Here is a 26,369-nt window from a genome sequence, read left to right as displayed (position 1 = left end):
ATTAACAAGTTGGTGTTTTTCATATATATATATGTGTGTGGTGATCAGGTTTTACTCGGTTGTTGTACATTTGAAAAAATAGATTTAATGACTAGAAAACCGAGATAACATATAAAGATTTTAATGATGAATACTACTAGTTTCTGCATATAACAGCCTTCTTCAGGTATTTATAAAGGAAAAGAATACTAATAAACATTGAATTATCTAAACAAACTGGAAATTACAGGTACAAATTGCCTCACATAATCGATATATAAAAACGTTGTATTTTTTCAAGTTGTTCCAACTGGTGTGCCATTGTTTATTGCAATTGTGCGTGCCGGTTCACGTGAACGCCAATATTGAATAACTGCAGCATGGCTATCTGGGATGTTATAACTTAAATTGTTGTTTAAGTGGACAGGGTTCAGCAGGATTTCTCTTGATTCTACAATTTTCCTCTCGACCTCATCATCACAGGGAAAGATATTTTCTGATCTATTCCAGCAAACGGAGTGGCTTTGTTGATCATCATTAGGATTATTTGAAAAAAGAACATGACTGGATAATGCAGTTGCATGAGATCTTTTGTAAGAGATGTCTCTCTTATGCTCTTCTATGCGTTGTTCAATAGATTTAATAGTTTGTCCAAAGAATGGGATATTGCAATCGCACCACAATTTATATACTCTAGGGTACTTAAGGTTGTGATGAGTAGGTTTTGGATGGCTGATTAGAGAACGGATTTTAGGAAGTGTGGTGAAGAAGGTCCTGATATTATATTTTTTAAGGACTTTAGCTATTTTTTTGGAGACTGTGCTAATGTATGGAATGGAGATGCTACCTTTAAAATTAATAGTCTCTGTTGTGCACTGCCTAGGAGGATCCAGAAGAAATTTCTTAATTGTTTTTTCAGAGTATCCATTTTGTTTAAAAATAAGAGTGAGGTGATTCATTTCTTTTTGTAGTTCATCTTGTTCATTTAAGAGAGAACGTGCTCTGTGTCCTAAGGTAGATATAGTTCCAAGTTTTTGTGGTGGAAAATGATGAGAAAGATTATGCAGATATCTATTGATATGCGTAGGTTTTCTGTACATAGAGATTTTTAATCTTTCAGAGCATCGTGTAAGCATAACATCCAAGAAAGGTAAGGAGTTATTATTTTCTAGATCAGCAGTAAATTTTATATTAGGATGTTGGATGTTTAGATGACGAAGAAAATCTGTGAGAGATGTGTGCCCGTGATTCCAAATAAATATATCAAAATAGATATATTTATTTGGAAATATAAAAAAAATTTAAAAAAAGATATGTTGATGAATATATCATCAACATATCTTTTCCAAACGTTTGGTTTAAATGAGAAGGAAGATATGGCTTTCTCTTCAAAATCTTCAAGGAAGATGTTAGCTAGCACTGGGGACAAAGGATTGCCCATTGCCAGGCCTTGTTTTTGTTTGTAAATGGAGTCCTGGTATCTGAAGTAACCAGAATGAATGCAATGCTTTAATAAAGTGAACATTTGTTTGGATAATTTGTCCTGTAGTAATGTAAGTAGCTCGTCCGTAGGAACGTTAGTAAATAAAGATATAATGTCAAAACTAGCTAGAATGTCATTTTCATCGATGGGAATATCTTTAATATGAGAAACAAAATCTGTGGTGTTTTTGATGAAAGATGAAGATTTATTGGAGAAACACTTGAGGTACTTTGCTAAATATTTTGAAAGTTTATATGTAGGTGAATCAATTCCTTCCACAATTGGGCGAAGAGGGATGTTTTCTTTATGAATTTTGGGAACTCCATAGATGCGTGGGATAAGAGGATGTAGAGAGCGTAATGAGAAGCGAACATTATGAGGAAGTTCACTCGCTGTCTTTAACAAGTTGTTTGTACGGTTTTGTAATTCTCTTGTAGGATCTTCCTGAAGAATTGAATATATTGAACTATCTCCAAGTAATTGAAGCATTTTGTTGTGGTAATCTTCAGAGTTGAGGATGACTGTTGAGTTGCCTTTATCTGCAGGTAAAATAATAATGTTACTGTTCTGTTTTAGATTTTTAGGACTCTTCTTTCAGCCACTGAAATATTATCTGTTGGAGGTTTGGCATTATTTATAATGAAAATCGATTCAATACGAAGAAGTTTCGCCAAATGATTAGGAATGAGTGAACTTGCTTTTTCTATTTTTATAAGGAGAGATTCTTTAGGGATAAATTTTGGTGAGGGAATAAAATTGAGACCTTTGCTAAGAATATCCGTTTCTGCATCCGTTAACATATGAGAAGATTTGTTCACTACAACTTTTTCAGGATTAATACGGGCTTCACTATGACCAGATCTATTTTGTGTCCTTATTAGATTATTAAATTTCTTGATAAGAGTATATTTATTCTTGTTTTGTATTCGTGTGGCTTGTGCTTCACTGTTAATGATAAAATCATGTAAGTTAACATTATCCATAATTTCTTCAAGTTTTTGAGTTAAAGATCTTTTAGTGCTGAACAAAAAAGCTAAACAACGTTTTGTGTCTGTAATTCTTTCGCTGAGGAGATCCACCTTAGCTTTACGATAGATTCTTTTAGCGCGTTCCGTTGTTATCTTTTCTTTAAAAGAGATGAAATTGGGAAAAACTGTTTCGAACTTACAACGTTTGAGGAAAACTAACCTGTTTATTTTCAATCCTATTTTCTTCAATGTTATTCTTGTTTTGATAAGGATTTAGATATTTGCATAATTTTTCTCATCATTTTCCATCACAAAAACTTGGAACTATATCTACCTTAGGACATAGGGCACGTTCTCTCTTAAATGAACAAGATGAACTACAAAAAGAAACGAATCACCTCACTCTTAGATTTTAAACAAAATGGATACTCTTAAAAAACAATTAAGAAATTTCTTTTGGATCCTCCTAGGCAGTGCACAACAGAGGCTATTCATTTTAAAGGTAGCATCTCCATTCCATACATTAGCACAGTCTCCAAAAAAATAGCTAAAGTCCTTAAAAAATATAATATCAGGACCTTCTTCACCACACTTCCTAAAATCCGTTCTCTAATCAGCCATCCAAAACCTACTCATCACAACCTTAAGTATCCTGGAGTATATAAATTGTGGTGCGATTGCAATATCCCATTCTTTGGACAAACTAACAAATCTATTGAACAACGCATAGAAGAGCATAAGGGAGACATCTCTTACAAAAGATCATATGCAACTGCGTTATCCAGGCATGTTATTTTTTCAAATAATCCTAATGATGACCAACAAAGCCACTCTGTCTGCTGGAATAGATCAGAAAATATCTTTCCCTGTGATGATGAGGTCGAGAGGAAAATTGTAGAATCAAGAGAAATCCTGCTGAACCCTGTCCACTTAAACAACAATTTAAGTTATAACATCCCAGATAGCCATGCTGCAGTTATTCAATATTGGCGTTCACGTGAACCTGCACGCACAATTGCAACAACAAACAAGTTGTTCCAACGCCAGTTGGAACAACTTGAAAAAATACAACGTTTTTATGTATCGATTTTGTGAGGCATTTTGTATCTGTAATTTCCAGTTTGTTTAGATAATTCAATGTTTATTAGTATTCTTTTCCTTTATAAATACCTGAAGAAGGCTGCTATATGCCGAAACTAGTAGTATTCATCATTAAAATCTTTATATGTTATCTCGGTTTTCTAGTCATTAAATCTATTTTTTCATATATATATATATATATATATATGTTAAGGATACCAAGCTATTTTAAACCTTATAGTGGCATCTGCCCTCTGGGTCCCAACTATCTGCCTGTGGTCAAATTGGCTTACATCGCCATTTCCCCATTCATGGCAAACGTTTACTGATTACTTACAGAGGATAATGTGCGCATTTATAGTAGCTGCACGTGACGTTGATGTCACATGGTACTTCGTTATCGCACCGAATATGTAAATGGAGGGTGTTCCTAATGCAAAGCTAACTCAGTGTATTAGGCAGGTGGCTATAATGATCTTAAAAATCAGCTGGGGACAGTTTACGGATGGAAGAATTGAAAGAGAATATTTCACATTAGCAATGGCAAACTGAATTTTTCAAATAAAAAAGGATAACACGATTTGATGTAGTGGATGACTAACGAAGTCAAATCGGAAATACAGTTGAAAAAGAGTTTATGAAAAAGTATTAAGATAGGGATGTGATACACTTGCCTGAAGTATATAAGATAAGTAATTAGTACAGTAAGAAAGGGAAACATGGAATATGAGAAGAAACCAGCTTGCAATCCAAGAATAATCCTAAGGAATTCTTTTACATGGGTGGTAGGAGAAGAACAGGTCATGGACGAATAACCTATTATATAGAAATGGGGAATTCGAATGACCAGTGCAGATGACATAGTGGACTTTTAATGATTATTTTATTCATGTTTTTCATCCCATAAAAGAACAGATCTTATAACTGGGGAGATGGTGACCGTTGTTTTGTAGTTTTAGACGTATATGTGGAGAATGCATTTCAACTGCTATGCATTTTATAAGTTAATAAGGCAGTAGAGCTGGATGGAATTTCGCCACATGTTTTAAGGGAATGTGCTAAGGAATTTCTTCTCAAAGCCTAACCCTAACATCTTCGTTGTGGGAAGGGGAAAACAGAGAAGTATGAAATGCCTGCCAGAACTGATAAGCTAAGCAGCTGTTATCTGTACTGGCTTGAAGCTGAAAACAAATGGTGTAAAAAATGCTCATTTCGTGAAACTTGCAGGTAGGATCAGAATGATTATACTGGCTGTAGTACTGCGACATGGAAGAGATGAGAGCCTCACCATCTTTTCGTTCTACTGCATATTATGGATCTCTGGTGGAAGGGTTTGTCCCACTACGCTGAACTCTGCTGTTATAACCACAGGGAAGAAGATGCCGAAAATGGGAACGGTAGAGCTCCAATAATATAGCTTAAGAAGATGATGTCCTAAACCATCATGATGCTCATAATTGGATCCATTTCATCTGAAAACCACAAATAGGCTCTTACGTATAACTACTTGGAATGTTAAAACACTATACAAATAGGTAAATTTTACAATTTAATAATAAATATGCTAAATTCGAATATATACATAATTGAAGTTGGTAAGACAAGATGGCGAGGAAATAAAAAAAATTGTAAGGGATGATTTGACATTTACGTATTCTAGAGGTGAAAATACGCAACAGGTGTTTGGGTGATAATGAAAAGAAAAAAACAAGGAATTTCTAAACATTTTATTCGATATTGGCCTGTAAGTGACAGAATCATACTATTCAAACTTGCAGGAAAATGTTTTGACATTTGTTTTCTTCAGGTATAAGCCCCTACCGAGAGCCATTGTGATGAATAAGTTGAACAATTTTATGAGGAACAAAAAAGTAAATAAACACAATATTCTGATTGTTATGGGAGACATCCAAACGTTTTACTCACAGGAGGAGGAAGAGTATCCTCAGTAATTGGCAATTTTGGTCTTGATGACACGAATAACAGAGGTGTAAAGTTAATTGTATTTCGGGAGTAAAATGATCTGATAATAGCATATTCCTTCTTTCAACATCCAAAAATACAACTATATTCCTGGGAAATCCCACATGGTAAAACTCGACACCAGATCGATTATATAATGATAACAAAAAATTTCGAAATTGTGTTTTGAATACAATAACGCACGCAAGTGCAAATATAGATCACAGATCATAATCCAGTTGTTTTAAAATTAAAAGTAATATTAAAAAAAAACAACTAAGAATAGTTGCAGCTGGTGAAATTTTAAGTGGGGAGTGCCTATACAAAATTAAAAAAAAAATTTTTTCCCTTATTAGTAACCAATTTATTAATAAATAAATCTACATATTTATTTAATAATAAATTGGTTACTAATTAGGAAAAGAAAATATTTTTTTTTATTTTGTATAGGTAGCACCCCCACTTAAAATTTCACCTGCTGCCAACGACAAAGAATAGAAATAAAGAACCTCATCTGGATTTCAATTCCTAAAGCAGGGTTCGGCAACTTTTTCAGATTGGGGGGGGGCCACATTCAACTTTTAATTTTAATAATCAGGCCGCAAGCGTTTAATTAAGAGAAAATAGTGAGTGAAAAAATATTTCATTTATCAATTTTTAATATATCAATTTAAAAAACACAGAAATTTTTAAAGTACGAGATATTTAACAAGTATGAAAATGAAACTTATTGCAAACTTATTATGACATAAAAACAAACTATATTATGCATCATATTGTGATGCATGATATAGTTTATGCATCACATTATGTGTGTCTACCGGCTTAACCTGCCTTTTGTGATTGTTTTCTCTTTGCCAAATTATCTATATTCTCTTTATAACCTGTAGGTTATAAAGTTCATCAGTCAGTCGAGAATAATTTACTTTTTCTAAAACTTATGGTATAAAATGCTTGTTCGCAAATGTGTGTGCTTCCAAATGCGACCATCATCTTCTTTGCGAAACTGATTAATTCTTCAAATTTTTTGCTAATCATCGATAAAAGTTTTCAACATTTTTTAACGAAAATGTGTTCTTCAATGTTTCATTATGTTCCAAAACTTCCATCTGTAGTTGATTTGGTACGTCATGAATGTCGACATTAAAAGGGTTCAAAAATAATCGCATTTCGATGCTATATTTATGAAAATCCACAAATCTTGTTGAAAATTCCGTTTATAAATCTTCAATAATACCAACAAAAGTTTCCTTTTGTGTTTTCCATCCAATTGTAGATGCAGATTTGGAACACATATAATGATGTAGATTTTCTTCCATCATATGTTTCTTCAACAGACATAGTTTGCCCTTAAAAAGCTTTTATGTCAGAAAACAGTTCGACTAGTCATTTACCTTGGCCCTACAGGTTCACGTTAAATTCATTAGGGTAAGTTGTAATATCTAGCGTAAATGCAAGAGGTATAATCTTTTTTTATCCGAAATTTGTGAGCAGTATTTTCATGTTCCCTCATGAAAATATCTATTTCTTCATGTAAATTAAAAATTGATTTTAGCGCAGCATCTCTACTTAACCCTCTAACAGCGGAGTAGTAGATAACGTCCTTACACTCTAATTCTATTTCTATCAAGAATTCTTGAAATTAGCGGTGTATCAGATCGTTGCGTAGGATGTAATTTACAGTTGTATTACGATGTCCATAACGTTTTTCATTGATAAAAATAGAATACCTCCATTTTCAATAAAGAAATACTTGCTGTTCCATTCATCATTAAACCTTCTTCCTTCATCTGCAATTTTAAGTTTTATTGAACCCATTTTTGAAATCATTTTAACAAATAAATATCCTCTGAAAATAATAGTTGATGTTATTGAATTATATTAAAAGACAAACCAGGAACGAGAATGCAAAAGTGCACCATAATCTTGGTTGTCGTCGGATGAGGTCGCCTTTGTTATCTCCACTCATGATGACTCACACAGTTAACTCGTGCCAAGTTGCACGGCGATATCACGAAATATAGGTATAAACTTATCTTTAATTTATTATTTATTCATATTATAAAATGTATTATTTAAATAATTCAACATATGAGCCACATGCCATGTAAGCATGGTTAACTTATTATTGGCCGCCAAAAATGCACGTTTGGGCCGCAGGCGGGTGGCGGACCGCCGGTTGCCGAACCCTGATCTGAAGAATGACTCCGTTAAAATGAGTATGCAAAATATTAACGATGGTTTTTGAGCACATTAGGCAGTTTCATTTACAAGATGAAATGGAAACTGATATCCAACTGAAGATAGAGTAAGAATGGAAAAGTTTTAAGGAGACTGTTAAAAATGCTGCCTATGTTACCTTATGTTACTTGTTACCTTAAACCAGGCGTGGCCAACTTCATTCTATACGAGGGCCAATACATGATGAGTGCTAGTATCACGGGTCGCACACTTTTAGACAGAACTTATATAAAAATATACTCTGCTTTTTTTCCAAGGTAATAGTTATATGTGTTGAATTACTATATTTTTTAAATCATTTTATAATACTGCTGGGAGAACAATATAAAATACTTGATTGACTTAAATATAAATTGTTAAATTAAATTAAATTACATATTTCTGATTTTTTTACATGTAACACAACTTAATGAGAACACTATGGGCGATCATTTGCGGCAACAAGTTCATTAAATTCGATTTTCAACGATGATGACGATATTCGTAGCAAATCCTGAAGGTGGTCATTCCTTGTTGAGAAAATAAATTGTTTCCTTCATCAGAAATAATGAATATAACCAGTATATCAATCAGAAAATCTGCGGTCGAAACTAGCTAAATTGATACATATAATTTAATAAAGTTTTTATACGCTGCGGGCCGCACAAAATCACTCACGGGCATGCTGTTGGCTAGCTATGCCTTAAACCATGCAGACTGAGAACCCTCATATACCACTTTTTGATATCAGTCAGTTAGCCATCCTCTTATCCATGCTAATATTGTATAACCCGAACCCATTTTCTGCAATTTATGCAGCTGGGGTGGGGGGGGGGGGGGGTGGGGGGGGGGGGGGGTGGGGGGGGGGGGGGGTGGGGGGGGGGGGGGGTGGGGGGGGGGGGGGGTGGGGGGGGGGGGGGGTGGGGGGGGGGGGGGGTGGGGGGGGGGGGGGGTGGGGGGGGGGGGGGGTGGGGGGGGGGGGGGGTGGGGGGGGGGGGGGGTGGGGGGGGGGGGGGGTGGGGGGGGGGGGGGGTGGGGGGGGGGGGGGGTGGGGGGGGGGGGGGGTGGGGGGGGGGGGGGGTGGGGGGGGGGGGGGGTGGGGGGGGGGGGGGGTGGGGGGGGGGGGGGGTGGGGGGGGGGGGGGGTGGGGGGGGGGGGGGGTGGGGGGGGGGGGGGGTGGGGGGGGGGGGGGGTGGGGGGGGGGGGGGGTGGGGGGGGGGGGGGGTGGGGGGGGGGGGGGGTGGGGGGGGGGGGGGGTGGGGGGGGGGGGGGGTGGGGGGGGGGGGGGGTGGGGGGGGGGGGGGGTGGGGGGGGGGGGGGAACCTCCCACATAAGACGAAACACGTTAGCATTTGCTTTCAAAACATGAAGATGTTGGAAAATACTACTTGCGCTATCAGTGAACGTTAATATTACATCTGGATCACACTCTATCGCCACTAACAAAGCGAACAAGACCTCCTTCCACTCTCACAGTGCAGGAGGGAAGAGAAAATTCCCCTTCTCCATTTTCCTGCAGGCATCATTTCATTTGTGAAGCTGGAATCTCAGTATATCCCATACATCAGAACCATCACAAACTATTGTAGCTGAATGGGAATCAAGACATATTTCAGGATCAAACTCTGACATAGATAAATACAGACATACTCCGTTAGTAAGAAAGTACTTAGCTCTAGCTTTAGACATACATGGATGATTTCAAGAAACCATTCAAGAACTAGACAGAGGTTCTTATTTATAAAAAACACATAGTCACGTGGTTCTCTCCCCATTGGAGAGAACCACATGACTGTGTGTGTGTGTGTGTGTGTGTGTGTGAACTAACTGTAGACAATGAAAGAAAACCAATCTAACAGATACGAAACTTTCGATTAAACTTACCTTGGAGTGACAAACATGAGTGTAACTATCATGTGACCTAACTACAACCAACCATAGAGACTGATAACTTACAAAGCAGTTCAAACAAGGTCGTGTGTTTGTGTGTGTGTGTGTGGGGGGGTAATTACTTTTTGATAAAGGAGGAATCCTCCCGATTATAACTATGCTGACACTGCCACGATAAGAATATTACGTGATAGGAACTATCATGTAACATAACTACTACCAACCACAGAGACTGATAAAGGGGTGAAAGTACATGATGTCACCCAAGCTAACCTAAAAACGGGACCCTGTATGACCCAATTAAAACATTGCCATTGACAATTAAAAGTGCTTTATAATCGTACCTAACTACTGTGATGGTTTTCTAATTATGATTTTGATGTAAAATATGAATTTCCATTTTAGAAAAGCAAATTGTCAGTTTTATGATTATTCGTTGTGTAACTTAAAGTAGCAAATTTCATTTAGACACGCAACGTTAAATTCACGTGTGCTAACCTCCAAATACGTATAAATCTGAATTATTTTCACGGTTAGTATATGACAATAATTAATGCCATGATTCTGGTGTTAAATAACTATTATTTAGAGTCCGCAAATTCAAGTATGTTAAGTCGCTTGTCATTATTATGTACTAGCAACCTTGCAAAAATAGCTTCAATGTCTTTTCCTCGTACTTACCAACATATGCAGAATACTGCGCTTCACTAGATGTATTAGGGGTATCTGATTCTGATGGCCAACTCCTTGTAGGAACTTGGGTAAAAAAAAGGAATAAATACATTATTAGTTTCAGTGTAAGATGTTCGTATAAAAATATAGCACTGCATTTTAATAAATTCAATGAATACTGTATAATTCATCGAAAATATTTTTACTTTTTTAGGTGCGTTACTCATCATAAATTTATATATTTCATGATCCACTTGAAGTAAGAAAATTTTTATTTAATAAGCGGTATGAAATGCTGAACAATAAAATAAAACGGTCAAAGACTGTGAATGTCGTGTTGTGATATTTTTACCTTTCAAAGTCATGCAGATGTAGCCGTTTTGATTTAAACAACTGACATCATTCCAAGTCGCATTAGTAGAATGCATCTCCACACACTGCTCGGTGATACTGCTGGGTTCGCCCTCGTTCCAATTGACAAATTCCACAGGAGTGCGATCAGACCAAATGAAACCACCTGCAGATGAAAGAAACAAGGATAAAAAGAATTAATGAAGGTGAATGTAGCTTCATTATTACGTTGTATACCCTTTTTGTAGACAGTTTATAAGACTTCATGCTTTGTCTTTACTGTTCCCTCTTCCAACAACCGAGATATATTACGTATATTTTCTATGACTATTATCCAAAAATATCTCTTTAGGTTCTAATAGCCGTTTGATATGTATACAGTGATTCCGTATCAACTGACATAAGCCTTAAAGATGTATTCTACACGTAAAAAGTAACAAAAACATCCCAAATTAACATACAGATCCGAAACTTTGGATCTGTATACTATATGTACAGCACTATATGTAAAGCTGACAAGAAGGTGATATGCAGATAAAAAATATAGAATATTAAAAAATAAACATAAATGCCTTGGTAACTATCAAAAGAAACATTGTAGAGAGACCGTACTTCAGAGTAACTTATATTCTATAAGCTGTGAAACACACTGCTTCGAAAAAAGTCAACGGGCACCATAGTGTGAGGTGCAAACAGCTACGGCGCCAACATTAATAAGAAATGCAGTAGGAGGACTACCTTTTGAAGCTGTTCCACAGGATATACTTTTCAGATGCGTACGATAGCGATGAATGTGAATTTTAGAACGTTTTATCTGGAGGCACGTAATGAGATGCTGAACTGTTATGAAGACCTTCTGTCCCTTGACTTCACCTGACGCTCTATTTCGTCACACAGATGTTTAATAGAACAGATCAGGACTTTGTTCGACATTATAAAAAAGGCCAAAATTTTCCACAAATGCATTATAAGAGCGAAAGGACCACATTTAAATAATTTTATATGAATTTCACCGAGGACATCCCATTAGCCAATAGTACGTTAACATTATTAAATGGACTAAGGGTTCTATATTCCGCAAACTCTGCCCTAGACACTAAACAGGAAATACTTCAAGCCACTTCAGACCTGAAATAAGCAAAGTAGTTTTCCACTAGTCGATGAAATTCATCGACCTCTTACTAAATGCATTGACACATTCACAAGAGATCCATACTTGTGGTGAGAATCAGACGGTTGGATGGAGAGCGGAAAGGCTTTTCCTCCAAAGCTGAACCAAATTACAGACGGGGATGATAGGAGTTTTGTCACAAAATATGACCAGAAGGGAAACATTTGAAATGATATAGTGTATTCTTTTTAATTCTACGTTGATAGATTTGCTTAAGAATTCATCCACTGTTTTCTTTTTCGATGAGGTAAATTCAACAAAGAGTTCGCACGCACACCGCATCTAGGATGGTTTTAATAAACTGTTTGAGCGAACTGACTTGATTCTACCCGAAGGCAGTCGCTTTTCTGAATGTTAATAGATCTACTGATTTTTACATCATGTATTAAATTGAGTATAAGAAAATAGAATGATTATTTGACTAATGAGAGAATACTGACCATCGTGATTTCTTGTCATCCCGATCCAGACTGGATTTGTTGAGCCCTTCAGAAACATGGTCAAGAGTTTTAATTCTGCTTCGGAGTGGATGCTGGCAAGTGTTCCTTCTGTAATACATTTCAGATAAAAAAAATAACTTATCATTCCCTAACTACTTTGATTGATTGCAAAGAAACCCATCGAAAGTTTCCCCTAGCTTAAAGAAGAATTTTAAAAATATAATAACAAATAAATAGCGGTAGACAGCACAATACTCATTATTTTCTTTCTCTCTTTATATTGTTTTTTCTCATTTGAATTTTCACTTAAAATGAAATTTAGTGCATTTGAATACTTTGGACTTCTCAAAGATATAATTCTATAGAATAACAGGACTTTCAGCTATACCAGATTTGGATCGAGAACGAGACTGTCTAATGGGATATTGGCTATTTAGAGTTATGTAAAACACCTAAAGCTATGAAACCACAGGATATTATACCCATTAATTGCTTGTGTTCTTCTGGCGGTTTGTCTATTTCATCGGACGAAAAATCTAAGTTCCGGGGAGAAAAATATATAGGAGATTTGGTATGAGATGTTGTGTGGCAACACAAAATCTCATTCAAATTTGATTACTATTGCTTTGAACGCAATAATATAGAGCTGATAAACTTGACGATGGAGAGCAGAATCTTATTCCCACTGAGTATTTTCGAGTGGGTGAGTGAAGACTGTGAGAAATAATTTTTGAAGTTCGATTTAGCTAGCTGCATAAAAGCATGATTTGCATGAGTTAAAGTGCGGGATATTTCCTTAAAAAAATTATCACAATTTGGATAACAGCTTGTCACGTAGGCCATGCGCTATATTGCTATATTGAAATGTCTGCATTGTCATTTCCGTGGATTTCTCTTTAGATCACAATACTCTCCCAAATGTAATGTTTGCAGTCTGGAATGCTTGTGTTATTCAATTTTATCTCTTCCCATTTTTGCTAGCAAGTTGGATCTTCACACTTCACACAAGCAAAACAAGTAAAACACCCAAACGCGAATACAACTTGAACGAATATAATTGACTCGGTTCATACACGGTTGCCTCGCAGAATATCGAATAACGACAACATTTATGCTTGCAATAAAAGCCCAGTCTTTTTGCGATTAAAATAAATTGCTCTACATTTCTAAAGGTTTTTTTTTATATAAAAGTGAAATAAAATTAAAACACCCATGCTATTAATATTAAAATTCATTAAATCCAGCCACTTTTTGTGAATTCCATTTCTCTCTCTCTCTCTCTCTGTCTCTCTCTATCTAGCAGACAAAAATCATAAACGAAACTTACCTTTTCTGAAACAGTTAATGTTTGCAGTCACCCAGGGTACCAAATTGCTAGTTTCGACAGAATAGCAGTACCTTCCTCCTATATCGTGCCAACTCAACTGAGACGGACAAACAAGATCAGCTTCTAATGGTAGAGTTACCGGAACATCTGCAAAAATAAATAAAATTAAAAAGTGTATGAAAGAATTTGAATGAAACATTAAGCGCATGGTGGAGATTTTTTCACTATGGTAAACAGCTATAATAATTATAATAATACAAGCACTGCTTGCCACAGCGATATGGCAGTTATTGGCATCATCTACAATTCCTCTGCTACTAGTAGGAATTCCTGTGTGGGTATTTTACACAAACAATATCAAACTAAAATAAATTCCGTTACACATGTTTCCTAAAGATAATCATTTAAACAATCTGATGTTGATATTTCACACTGGAGATTAAATTACAGAAATGTTATTGATAATATGACAGTCATGATGATGATATCACATGCGTTAAAGTAAGCAAAAGGCCATACCTTGGGATATTTCGCATATAAACGGTCTGCTTTCCAAGCAGTTACTTGTCTTCCAGTGACCGCCGTTTGTCATTATTGCACAGTAGATTCCTAAGTTCGTTTCCAATGGTTCATCTTTCCCCCAGTTGGTGTATGTTACAGGCCATCCAGATACAGATTTAAAGTTCTGTGTATGCTACATAAAACCAATACGAAATAAGACTTTTAAAAAAAAATTCTTCCACAGAAACGTGTCCATGATTTTAATTAACTGCGTTTATATAAATTATTTCAGCAAAAAGGACGCACTAGTTCTGATAGTATAATTTTCTTTTACGTAATGCCGACTAAATGAGAAGAACATATGCTAAAATCCTAAAAGAGAAAGAAAGAGAGAGAGAGAGAGAGAGAAAGAGAGAGAGAGATGATGATGATGATGATGGTGAACTCACATTTCTCTTGAGTCCGATCCATACAGGTTCAATTATGTTAGGAAGGACATCACCTGTGAACAAAGCAGAGACAAAGACATCCCTAATAGTGAGAAGATGACCACCGAACTGCTGACAAAACTGCTCGGCTTGATACCACGTTTTCTTCTGTTCAGGAAGGGCAAACTGTTGGTAGCAAGATGATCTGAAGCGCGTCCACCCTTGTGGATCGGTGCACGTACGGTTGTAGTAGCCTTGACTTGACAGAGTAGGATCTGGAAAGTAAGTGCACACTCTTATCACGGTTTTCCCCAGCATACTACTGTGTAATGATGAATGACTACACCTCAGTAAGCAATGACATTTAATTCTTTTATAAACTGCTGTTAAAATTCTCGTATTTAATTTCTAGAGATTATCTGATCACCCCCTTAAGCTCACTTAAGGTACTAATAGAGACTAAAAAGACTGAAATTAATTCCATTTAAGAAGGGTAAAATTCTTTGTGATGGAATTCATTTCACATAAAAGATTTATTCCCCCCCCCCCCTCTAAAAACACGGAGTGCTTTCTCCCTGTCGTAGCAGGATTGGAAATCATTAATTTACTGGATAACCTTATCGACTGTTCCTTAGTATTAAAAGTTACTTACCTTTATAACTCTGGCAGATAAAAGGTTTTTTATCAGTACATGGGTCAAGGTTCCACTTTCCAAGGTAGTTTTCACTAAACAATATCTCCACGCACTGTCCCTGAAAGTTAATTTGAAACGATATTAGCATACCGGTCACGTACAACACTAGTTAATCGAGTGATATGCAAATTTTTAAAAAAGTCAACATTAGTTCGATTACAGCGCCCTCTAACGACATACTGTCGAAATAAGGTATAATGCACTATACTATATATTACTGGTTTATTTAACAACCTCTGCGTTAAATTATGTGCCATATAACGAAATATACTTAAATACACTCAAATAGTTTCATTTGATAGTGTTCGTGTGTGTAAAACACGAAAATAACGTTTTCGTGAAATTTGGCAAAAAGTGAATTTTTTCGTGTTTTTTAGTCAAAACCTACTTGTCCATTACAGCACGAATCGGCTGATACTCGCTGGAAAATGCTTCCAGCGATATGAAATTTTTATCTAGGCATAGGGCAGTGCTATCTATCAAACTTCGCTAATAAGAACTTAAAGAACAAATGTTAACCCTTACTTGATGTAATATCTATGGTGGGAATATTTAGCATTTTAACAAGAATGCTATTCCAAGGTAAAGATATGACCCTTTTCTATAACCTCCACCTAGACTATCTACAATTTAACATGTTCAACAATAATTTAACATGGATCATTCTCCGACTGCAATTTTTTTTTTCTGGACTCAGGCAGCAGAACTCAACATTCACTGAGACTTGATTCATATCAAAACTCTAAGGTCAAATCCAACTTTCTGTCATTTCCATCTATAATGTGCTGACTTTACTGATCTCAGACGAGGTAAAAAAGTGAAGATAGTAAATCAAAATTTCCAGTATTCTAAATTTAAGGCTCGCCGTAAGCAAAAAAGCAAGCAGTACATGCTCATCTTCCAGCTTTTCTATGTTCATATAAGTTAGTATCAACGATGTCCTTTATTTGGAAAGTCCTGGATTCCAATCCTCTTCTACGATGTGAAGCTCTTTTATCGTGTTTTTCAACTGAAGATGAGTTAGCTAGAATTATACGGTGGAAGAGGGTTTTTCCTCCTTGTTAAAACACTCCACTCGCCAATAAGGAGAGCAATAATTATTGTTTGTTGGATAATAAAAATTTCTACCATAATTTGGTGGTTCAAAATTAGTAGGAATTATTTCTTATTACTGAGAGATTTCATGAGAAGATTTCACACACACATTGACACATATGCAAATATCTCTTTATACAATTCGCGACTCACGTTTTCATTAACACTTTCCTTCCTCGGATCAAATCTTTGGTGGTGATAATATTTAAACATCTCGTATTTTTCTAGAGTTAATTTTGTGTTCTTCTAGTATTAATTGAAAATTTGTAGAAAAAGGTTTTACTTTGATATTTATTAGTATTATCCTAGTAAAGGCGTCTATAAAACGCCTTTAACTCTGATTGTATTTGATGGGCTCGTTTTTTTTTCCCTTTTCATTACATTTCTATGGGAATTCTGGTAAAAATTATTCATTCATCAACCCTAAATAAAAGATCCAAATATCGATTGCTATTTATAAATGTTTTTGAGCTGTTTCTAGGCAGCGTTTTTATTAATTTAGCGTTTCTTTCCAATCAGTCATGGAGTTGTTTATTATCAAATTATAAATAGAAGTATTGAAACCATAAGAGGAGTTTGGTATTCTGACAAGACTCAGGTGGACAGTGTTAATGCTTTTAATTTTTAAAAAGAAGTTGGTTTTTATTTTTATGATGCAAAGACATCCAAGGCCGTACGGCGCCAGGACACAAGTTAGAGCAGCACATATGGTAGTAGGACAATCAAAAACATCCCTGCCTTAAACGGGATTCGAACCCGTCTCCTCTTGGATGGAGAGCGGATACTCTAATCACCCGGCCAACCAGGCAGGCTTTAAAAGAAGTTTAAATATACAAGCATCAATTGATATGAATCAGTTCATATCAGTTGATGTGAATCAACTGATTCACATCAACTCAAGGAATTCGTCCTTCATAAAGTGCGCAGTATAATAATGCAATTTATCCATCCATTCACTGGACATCATCGGATACCGAATGATGATTCATATGCTCGGTGATGTGGCACAGCAGCCATCGCCAGATCGTCCTCTTGTATGCCTTTGTAGAGGCTTCACTCTCTGAAGATCAATCATTTCAGACACCCCCCCACCCACCCCCACACCCCCCACATCCACCACCCCCCACACACACACCTTCCATCCAACTTATTGACGGTCTACCCATTTCTCTTTTTCGCAGGAGCTTTACCTTCTATTACTTTTTTTCAGAAATCCATTTTCAATGTGTCGAAAGTATTTCAACTTTCTTCTGTCCTTAAGGAGCCTTAAAGTTCTACCTATCTTTTCTAGCAGCCATCCGTTTGTCGCCTCTCAGCATATGATATCCTCAAAATGCTTCTGCAACATCACACCTCCAAAGCAGTCTCACATCCATAAATCGCTGTTGGAAAAACAGCTGCATCCAAAATCCTCAACTTTGTTTCTGTGGAGATGGATCCATCCGTCCATATTTTAGACACGTCTCAATTTATACAAAATTTCAATCATATGTATCAGATCTCTGGATAATCTGTTTGAAATAACAGCACATCGAAATCAAAGTATTTCAACGGTTTTCCGCATTTCGCCCTAAGGGACTTAACTATTCATTTATTATTTTGTTGACATTTTCTTAGCTTTTGAGAAACTCTTGTCCTGGAAATTCTAGTAGCATCTATTGCATTAAATATAAATAGAAATCATATGTTTGAAAACTGCATCTTTATCTACTGTTGTCTTCTGTCTGTCGAAGGCAAACATCTGCCAGGGAATTTAATAGAAATATTTTAATCACAAGCGATGTTGACACACGTACACAACTTCTCTAAACTTAAAAACAGGTGCAAATTCCACAGTGAAAGTGGTGCAACCTTATTCGAACCTTACAATCTTTAGATACTTAAATGATCTCCTAAATACGGGTAAGGGATTCCTTATCCCTGAACCGTATTCCTTATCCAAATATTCTAATAATACTAATTTCTTGTGCATATCCGAAAATCCCAAAGAAAGTCAATGAGAATCATTACTTTCTATCCCTTTTATCATCAGAAGCCAAGAAATGACTTCATCATTTTATATTCTCTTTTTCTTTTCCGCTTGCTTTATCTCTTGACTTCCTTATCCCTTCCCTTACGTGGCAACATTTCAGATATGATATTATATACATACTTAAAGCATGAATACGAGTTTCCATAATCCTACATCCATTCGCTAATCCCCTTGCCATCAAAATTCAGTAAACTTAATTCCAAGGATCTCAACTGTTACTTGCAGTTTCACTACCATAATATTGCCTCATGTGATACGACTGACCAGACTGGATAGGTAATTGCCTTGTCACCTTATTCACTTATAATTTAACGTTCCCTGGGACTTATTATGGTATTTTATTTAAATTGCAATACGTAATATTTTATTCTTGATAAATATTCATGAAGTAATTACATTTTCACTAAATTATTCTACTTCATAATGATTAGGACATCCCTTTGTTTATGAAGGAAAATAAAGGTTTAGTGTTTGTTGTTTTTGCTTATTTGCATCATAAATATTAATTAGCTAATTGCAATACGCATTTTAAAAAGTTTATTTCTTTCTCACCTGTAAATCTTCATAGTGTCGAGATGGCTGATTCGGCGCCCAGTTTACGAAGTCTATGGGAGAATTATCTGCCCAGTAGTACTCGTGGTCTGTTACCAAGTTATGGAAACCTATCCACATGCTCATTTGGTAGTTAATGATCAGAATGTTAAGAAAATCTAGAAAAAAAAAGAGGATTATAAGAGTAACAATAAAATTAGACAGATATCTTCGATATATACGAGTGGTTGACAGCGACATTTCAAGCAACTGAAACACTTCAAAATGTAATTTAGTTAACTGATACAAAAATGCGAAATATATGTGGACAGATTGTTGTAAAAATAACAATAAAATATTTTTTTGATGTGAGGAAAAAACAATAATATTAGCAACCATTCAAAAATTGTTTTCTCAATTCTCAATATGTGCAGTTTCTGTATCTCAGCCGTTAGACACAAAGTTCTTTGGTAAGAAAGATCTGTGTTCGAAATCTGTCTGTGATGCAAAGAACCATTATCTGGATTTTTTAATCAAAGGTGAGTTATCTGGTCACATACGGAAGTTGAAGCTTCCCCCCCCCCCGAAAATCTGTTTTTTGCCTGGCAACGTGCAAATCGAACCGTTGACACAATGGGCCTACAATATTACTGGAGAAGGAAGGCAACTAGAAACCAACTTGTTCTATATAATTCCTCAGTACAGCGTTGCAACCCCACTATCCACTTGCTTGAGAGAAACACACACAGTCCTTAACATAAGTTAGCTGCTAAAATGTTTTTCGATTGGAAATTCCTAGGGAGACAAAAATATGAACTGGTCCAGTTTTATAGTCAAGCAACTTCGTGAGAATGTTTTGTTAGGTTGTTTATTCAGAACTGATGAACATCTAATGAGAAGAACTGACATTTGTTCAACTCCAATCAATGGCGAGTAAACAACATCACCTAAATTATGAGACTCAAAGAAGAAGAGGAAGAAGAAGAAGAAGAAGAAGAGAATAAGGAAAGAATGGCTGACGTCTTTTATGATACTTGAATGTTTCCTATAATGTGATAAAGAAACAAATATTTCTCAAAATATGATATTTTGAAAAATATTTGTATATTTGTATATTATTATATTTGTATATTAAATATTTGTGTCTAATATAATATATATGTATATATTAAATATTAAATATATTAATTAGATTATATATATATATATATATATATATTAAAGATGCCAAACAATTTTAAACCTGGTTTAACTCCATTTCCCATTTACATTAACAGATCTAGTATAAAACAAGTACATTTAAAAGGAATGCGTGCTAGAGTTCCAACTGAAGTTGACTACGTGCGTGAGCTGGTATTAGTGCGCCAGTATTGGACAGTGGCAATGTGCGCATCAGAGATATTATAGCTAAGGCTGTTATTAATACGAGACGAATCAAGTGCTATTTCTTTAGATTCAATTATTCTTCTTTCCAGTTCATCATAGCACACATGGATATTAGAGGTTTTATGCCAATCAACGACGTGTTGGCGGCCATCATCTGCGTTGATCGAGAAGAGAACGTGGCTAGAGAGAGCGCTGGCTCTAGTTCTGTTGTAAGAAATGTCTCTTTGATGTTCCTCCATGCGTAAAAGGATGGATTTAGCATTTTGGCGTTAATATGTCTAGCCACAATCACACAAAAGTTTATAGACTCCTGGATATTGAATAGGAAGATGTTTCATTTTAGGTCTGCTTAGTATGGAGCGAAGTTTAGGGAACGTAGTGACGCAAGTTCTAATGTTGAATTTCTGAAGCATTTTTGCCAGTTTCGGGGAGAGAGAGCTGATGTATGGTAACGAAATAAAACCTCTTGGTGGAGAAGAATCTTCAAGAGCAGTTGAGTGGTGGACAGAGAGAAATTTATTAATCATTTTAAGAGAGAATCCATTGTTAATGAAAGACTTTTTAAGAAAATTGAGTTCATATTCAATTTCAGCTTCATCTGTTAATAAAGATCTGGCACGATGTGCCAGGGTTGAAATAATATTTCAACTCTGGCAATATAATTGCCAGAGTTGAATGAAGAAGTTTCATTTAAGAAATTTTTCATTCAGGATTTAACAAATTTAACAAATCAACAAGGATAATATACTTGTACATTAGTAAAGATGCAGATTGCTCAAAGAATATTATAAATGAGTACTTTTAATGTAGAATTACTCTGTGTAAGATATTGATGAATACCTTTAATGTAGAATTACTTTATATACGATAATGTGATCTGTTTTGTAAAATTTAACAATGGAAGAAGTAATTTTGTGAAATGTTTGTTACGGTGTAAGAACAAGAGTTCAAAGTTCACTGACGAAACCTTCGGATAAACTACTTGATCTACGGCAACGTGGTGCACGCTCGAATTTCCCGGAAGAAGCTGCAAAGAAGAGCGTCTCGAGTAAAAGATCGGTACCGGGCGGTAAACGTGACACAGTGAGGAGGGCACCATAGTTGTAAAATAAAAGGGGGTCTGCTCCCCCCCCCCCTTTCAGGGAATTTTTTCTAAGCTTTCCTCGGTTTTTGCTTCAGTCCTCTTCCACAGGGATTCCTGATCGTCCTCTCCTGTTCGACATCGACACTCGTAGTTCGAAAGTCCCAGCTCGGGACATTATCGCAGATAAGTAGCTGAACACGGCCATCAGAACGCCATATCAGACGGAGATGAGCGGCGAAGAAGCGAGCCAAGCGCGGGTTCATCATCAGCATTCCGAGGAGACCTGTATTAGCTGACCACCATGAACGACCTCATGGGTCAACTTAAACTGAGCTGTTTTCTCGTCCACATCGGGGAAGAAAGATCGAGTGATGAGTTCCAAGTCAAGCCCTGTGATACAATTGCCCAGACAAAGAACACGCAATTTGTAAGAGGAACTGAGGACTAAGTGACAGACCTGATGAATTTCCTGAGAGTTGGTAATGTACTACCATTAGTTTTTTTTTTTTGTTTTGTTTTTGTTTTTTTGTTTTGAGGAAGAAAGAATAGCGTAAATTAGTGAACAGGAACATTCCAATATAGGACTTTTAGTGATTAGTTTAATAGCAGTGTCTCATTTCCAAGAACGTATTCAAGAGTGTTTGCATAGATGTATTATGTTAAGTGTGTTATATATGTTAATTAACGAAGTTAATAGAGTAATTGCTTAGAGGAAATTACAGATCAGTGTGTAGATGAGAGCCAATAATCAATCTTGTAGTAATAATGCATGTTAGAATTCAGTTGTATTGATTATAGTTGCCATGATTAGCTTTATAACTTAGGATGCCTTTAATCTAGCTGAGTGTATATTTGTGGATATGTATTTTGTGAATTTAATAAATGTACATTTTGTATTTTAACCTGACTTGTGGCCTGAGAATGAATCCAATCCACCACTCATTTTAATCTGAACCTGATCGGAATAAAATAACATGTTTGAGACCGCGACTGCAAACTAAAACTAACATAGGAGATTTAGGTAATTTAAGATTAAGTGTATTTAACAGATTGATCACCCTTGTATGTTTTCTGAAAGTTCCTCCTTGGTTAAGAGATCTGTTTAATTTAGGGTTCTGGCTGGTGCAGCTAGAAGAAATAAATTGCCAGTACCTAATTGGGAGGTAACTCCAGACAGTCGTTACAAAAAGTTTGGTTCTAACCAGAGGTAGACCGTTTGTTCAACTAATTAGTACACGTGATTAATCTAAGTGTCGGCCAAATGTGTACATATCTTTTCTACTACTAATAAAGAGATAAGAACTTAAGATACTCTCATAAGTATAGCCACAAAGACACATTAGGTAAAAGCAAATTTCATACATAGTGAAGACAATAAAAATATAACAATAAATAATAAAAAAACAAGATATAACACTTCCCTGTAAAAATGGCCTCACGGCCGTTGTATCATCATGCGCTAAATAAATCAATAATAGCTTATTCCATATTACATACTTTGCTCATATCCCTTCCATACCATATGCTTTACTATGCCAGAGGTTTCAAAACAGCAGATCATCCGAATTCTCGACCTCCTTACTAAAGTGGATATGAAGACTACCTTCAAATGGATAATCATTTCTGACTAGTGGACGAAAGTGATTGAACATATTTATTCACACCATCAGAGTCATTCTTTTCGTATCCTGCGAAAGTGTGTTGCTGCCAGAGATTATCTTCATGATTTCTAGTCTTTGTTCTCATAGTTGGGTAACTGGTTCTGCTATCCTGATCAAAATACCTAGAGTAGAATCCTGAATAAAGTGGAAACCAAATTGCTTTCAAGTACTGATGAAATCCGCTTGTGCTTAAAACTTTTGCTCGGAAATTACTGTTCATCCTTTATCTTGCTTACAATCTTTCCTACTCATCTGTTGTCTGCTTTGCAGTACATACAGAAGTAAGCCTATATACAGCCCAATCAAAAAAAAAAAAAAAAGAATACAACAATCTACTATCAGAATACAGTCCTTAAATCAGATTTTCGACGATAACGAAGAATATCACCCTGCGGTCAACTTCTTCAGAAAATAGAGACTGACTAATTAGCGACCACCGCTCTACTTCATTCTCGTATATCCAGAGTAGGTCTTCTAAGAACATTTACTTACCTTTCGACACAAATCATGGAAAGATGTGGAGAAACTAGTCTTGGAGCTTTTGACATTTCCAGATCATTTGATGAGGATATAGTAGAGAGGTCTTCTGTCTTGGAGAAACAAGTTTTTTCCTCCGTCTTTCATTCCGTCTACTTCTATGTTCTGACGTATTTCTTCTTGATATTTTTAACTTCTCATATGTGATGTGATACGAAAAAGAAAAGTAATTATTCCCGTCAAGTCTAAAACTTTGCAGTTGTTTCCACTTGAAAATGATATTTGTGATTAAGACAGATTCAATGGTGAATATCACCCAGTTTATTTATCTCATTTCCTAAACGAAACATGTACTGACAATTGTACTAAGCAAGAAAACAAGCAAACCTGATTTTTGCTAAAGAAACGTTTGTAACATTCGATTGATTCAAAGAAAATACATTTATAGAAGAAGACTGTTATAATGTGAATTGTTCATGTGAATTGGTTTATTCTTAAATAAATAAGATTTTACTTAATTTATTTTTATTTAGTTTTCTAAGTTTTCTTTGAAGCATATACAGATGTCTAAATAAGAGATGGTTTCAGTTATCCCACCGGTGTATGACCACCCTTATTACTAGAAGTCTGAAGTAAATTGAAGTGGTATCATGTTTATTCTCTATGAAAGATCTCTGCACTTTCGGTTTTCAGATTATTTAACCCTTAGCCTCTCCACGGTAGTAATGAAGCATGCTTATAATGTTACATGGGAGAAATTCGGATAAAAAATATTTAGTCTTTTGTAACCTACTGAAAATTGAAGGTATCAAAAACTTTGAGGATTTCCAGCAACAGGAAACTAATCTTCCCACGTAATATTCTTGCAATATTACAAGAATATTACGTGGGAATATTACTAATGGTTTCTTCTTTGGAATACCAGAGACAGCTCAAGTCTGCATAACCACACAAAACTCATTCGAATTTGAGTGTCATAATAGCAAAACCATCCTACCTACGATGACTGTTTATTTTGGATATTGACAGAAAGAAGGATGACTAAAAATATAGAAAGATGTAAAACACACACGGTAAACTTTCCTTAAAGTAACAAGTCGTGTGAATTAATGAAAAAAACAAAAAAAGAAGAAAGAAAGAAAGAAGGAAAGAAAATAAAAGAAAATCACTTTCCCCACAACGACACAAATTAATTCGATATAATTCGCCTGTTAACTAATGCTTGTTAACACGAAGTTCTTAACTTAATGGCTAATTGATTGTAATTGGCACAATGAGGGAACGTCCTACTACTTAAAAATCTTGGTTAATTCCATGTGCCATCATACGAAACTGGCTTCTTATAGGCTCCCTACGAACATGGAAGCTACATATGAAACAGGCTGACTTCATATTTATTTTTCGCATAGTAAATAAGATTCTTAGATGTTTTTCCAAAAGATTTGCTAATATCTGTGATGTAGAAATGTTAATGATTCAAAAATGTGATTGTCTTGATCTATTTACTTCAAAACTTCTCGTTGTTTAATGGAATTGAGATTGTGGACTTTTGTAAGCGAAAGTGTATTATGCATGTATTGACGTTAATATACCACTACTTTTCTTTTATTTATTGTTTTCTCCAATGTCTACACTGCAATATTATTATTACTATTATTATGTGACACCTCCAGGGAGACTTCAAGGGCGCTGGGCTAATCGTGGTAAGACATACTACTCCACTGTATACCACTTACTGTCTTCCCGCAGCCAATCCTCCAACTACTACTACTACTACTACTGTTAGCATACGAAGCCATCAACTGCCGACAACCAAAACTAACAACAGTATTTTTGATCTGTAATTGCACGTGTTCTCATGATCGATTTGACTGTATGCAGGATGAAAAACCCACGTTTCAGAGAGAAGAAGCCCTTTCATCCAGTATGATAGTTGTAATTCACATTCAAATGAAAGAAGCTCATATAAAGATTCTTTCGTTACAAGGAGAAAAAAAACAACAACTAGCCTCTTTTCCAATCGAAGGTCACAAGTCCTTCCAACTACTCGCCTTCCAACTGGGCTACTCATTTTAATTCATATTACTCTAATCCATTACAACTTAATACACTGTAATTAGTTACTTTTAGCTCAAACCATGTGGGCAAACTGGCGTCAACAACGTGTTTAGGATGTCTACTGTCTAGACAGCACAGTCACTTGAACTGGTAGAAACGACTGTGAGTTTTTGTAGCAGCTACGCAGATGTAACTGAATTAATTTATTTCTCCCAGTTTTACAGGTTATAGTTAGATGAAAAAGGGCAACATTAATATGGAAAATATTACTAGAAAGCCACTGTCGAAATTAAATTGTGTAAATTAAGGTGGCTGGCTGGACAAATGTGACGTAATTTGTTTATAACCTGCACGTATATGCAATATTTAAATACCTGAAGGAATTAGCATTTAGGTTGCTGGTATAGGAATATTTGGTATGCAACATACAAGATCTTTTAAGGAAGATGTCAACAATTTTACGTGTGCGTTAAGAGATCGTGGGTTGTAACTTTCGCTGTTGTGAGCACAAGCTACTTCACACTTGAGTCTGAGATTGAAAACTGGCGTAGAAAATGTTTCTATGTGCATATGCGTGTACAAAAATTACAGGGAATATTGCTTGGGTCTCTTCAAAAGGGACCCAAGCAATATTCCCTGTTGAAGATAAATTCCGTAGAAGTGCTGCCGACAAAATTCGCGTTAGTGAAATTCGATGTTAGATTTTGCTTATATCACACCACAGCCTTCATTTCGCCTAATATCCCAATAAAATCTATAAACCAAGGAGTAAGACAGCGATGACCTCTGTCTCCAACACTTTTCAATATTTACATTAATGAAATATTAATACAATGGAACACCTTAAACAATCAAGGTATAGAAATTTCCCGGAATAAC

The 26,369-nt window shown here is 35.8% G+C and overlaps 2 protein-coding genes across 2 annotated transcripts in view; one reads left to right on the top strand and one right to left on the bottom strand.

The window, feature by feature from the left end:
• LOC150110411 (macrophage mannose receptor 1-like) overlaps positions 1–26,369 on the top strand; it is a 240,588-nt gene that overhangs the window by 104,311 nt on the left and 109,908 nt on the right. The window lies entirely within an intron of this gene.
• LOC150110412 (macrophage mannose receptor 1-like) overlaps positions 1–26,369 on the bottom strand; it is a 148,728-nt gene that overhangs the window by 21,186 nt on the left and 101,173 nt on the right. Inside the window, exons 26-33 of the mRNA XM_090396116.1 lie at positions 18,846–19,003; positions 15,125–15,224; positions 14,494–14,747; positions 14,063–14,237; positions 13,544–13,690; positions 12,217–12,324; positions 10,607–10,771; positions 10,264–10,338 (exon numbers count right to left, since the gene is read on the bottom strand). Of these exons, the coding sequence (XP_090252242.1) occupies positions 10,264–10,338; positions 10,607–10,771; positions 12,217–12,324; positions 13,544–13,690; positions 14,063–14,237; positions 14,494–14,747; positions 15,125–15,224; positions 18,846–19,003 (1,182 nt within the window). The remainder of the gene's footprint in view (positions 1–10,263; positions 10,339–10,606; positions 10,772–12,216; positions 12,325–13,543; positions 13,691–14,062; positions 14,238–14,493; positions 14,748–15,124; positions 15,225–18,845; positions 19,004–26,369) is intronic.

The sequence above is a fragment of the Typopeltis vanoorti genome, chromosome 1, assembly GCF_054136105.1.
Source record: "Typopeltis vanoorti isolate ZY-2024b chromosome 1, IOZ_Tvanoo_1.0, whole genome shotgun sequence".
Taxonomy (NCBI): domain Eukaryota; kingdom Metazoa; phylum Arthropoda; class Arachnida; order Uropygi; family Thelyphonidae; genus Typopeltis; species Typopeltis vanoorti.
This window is presented reverse-complemented; position numbering and strand designations above follow the sequence as displayed.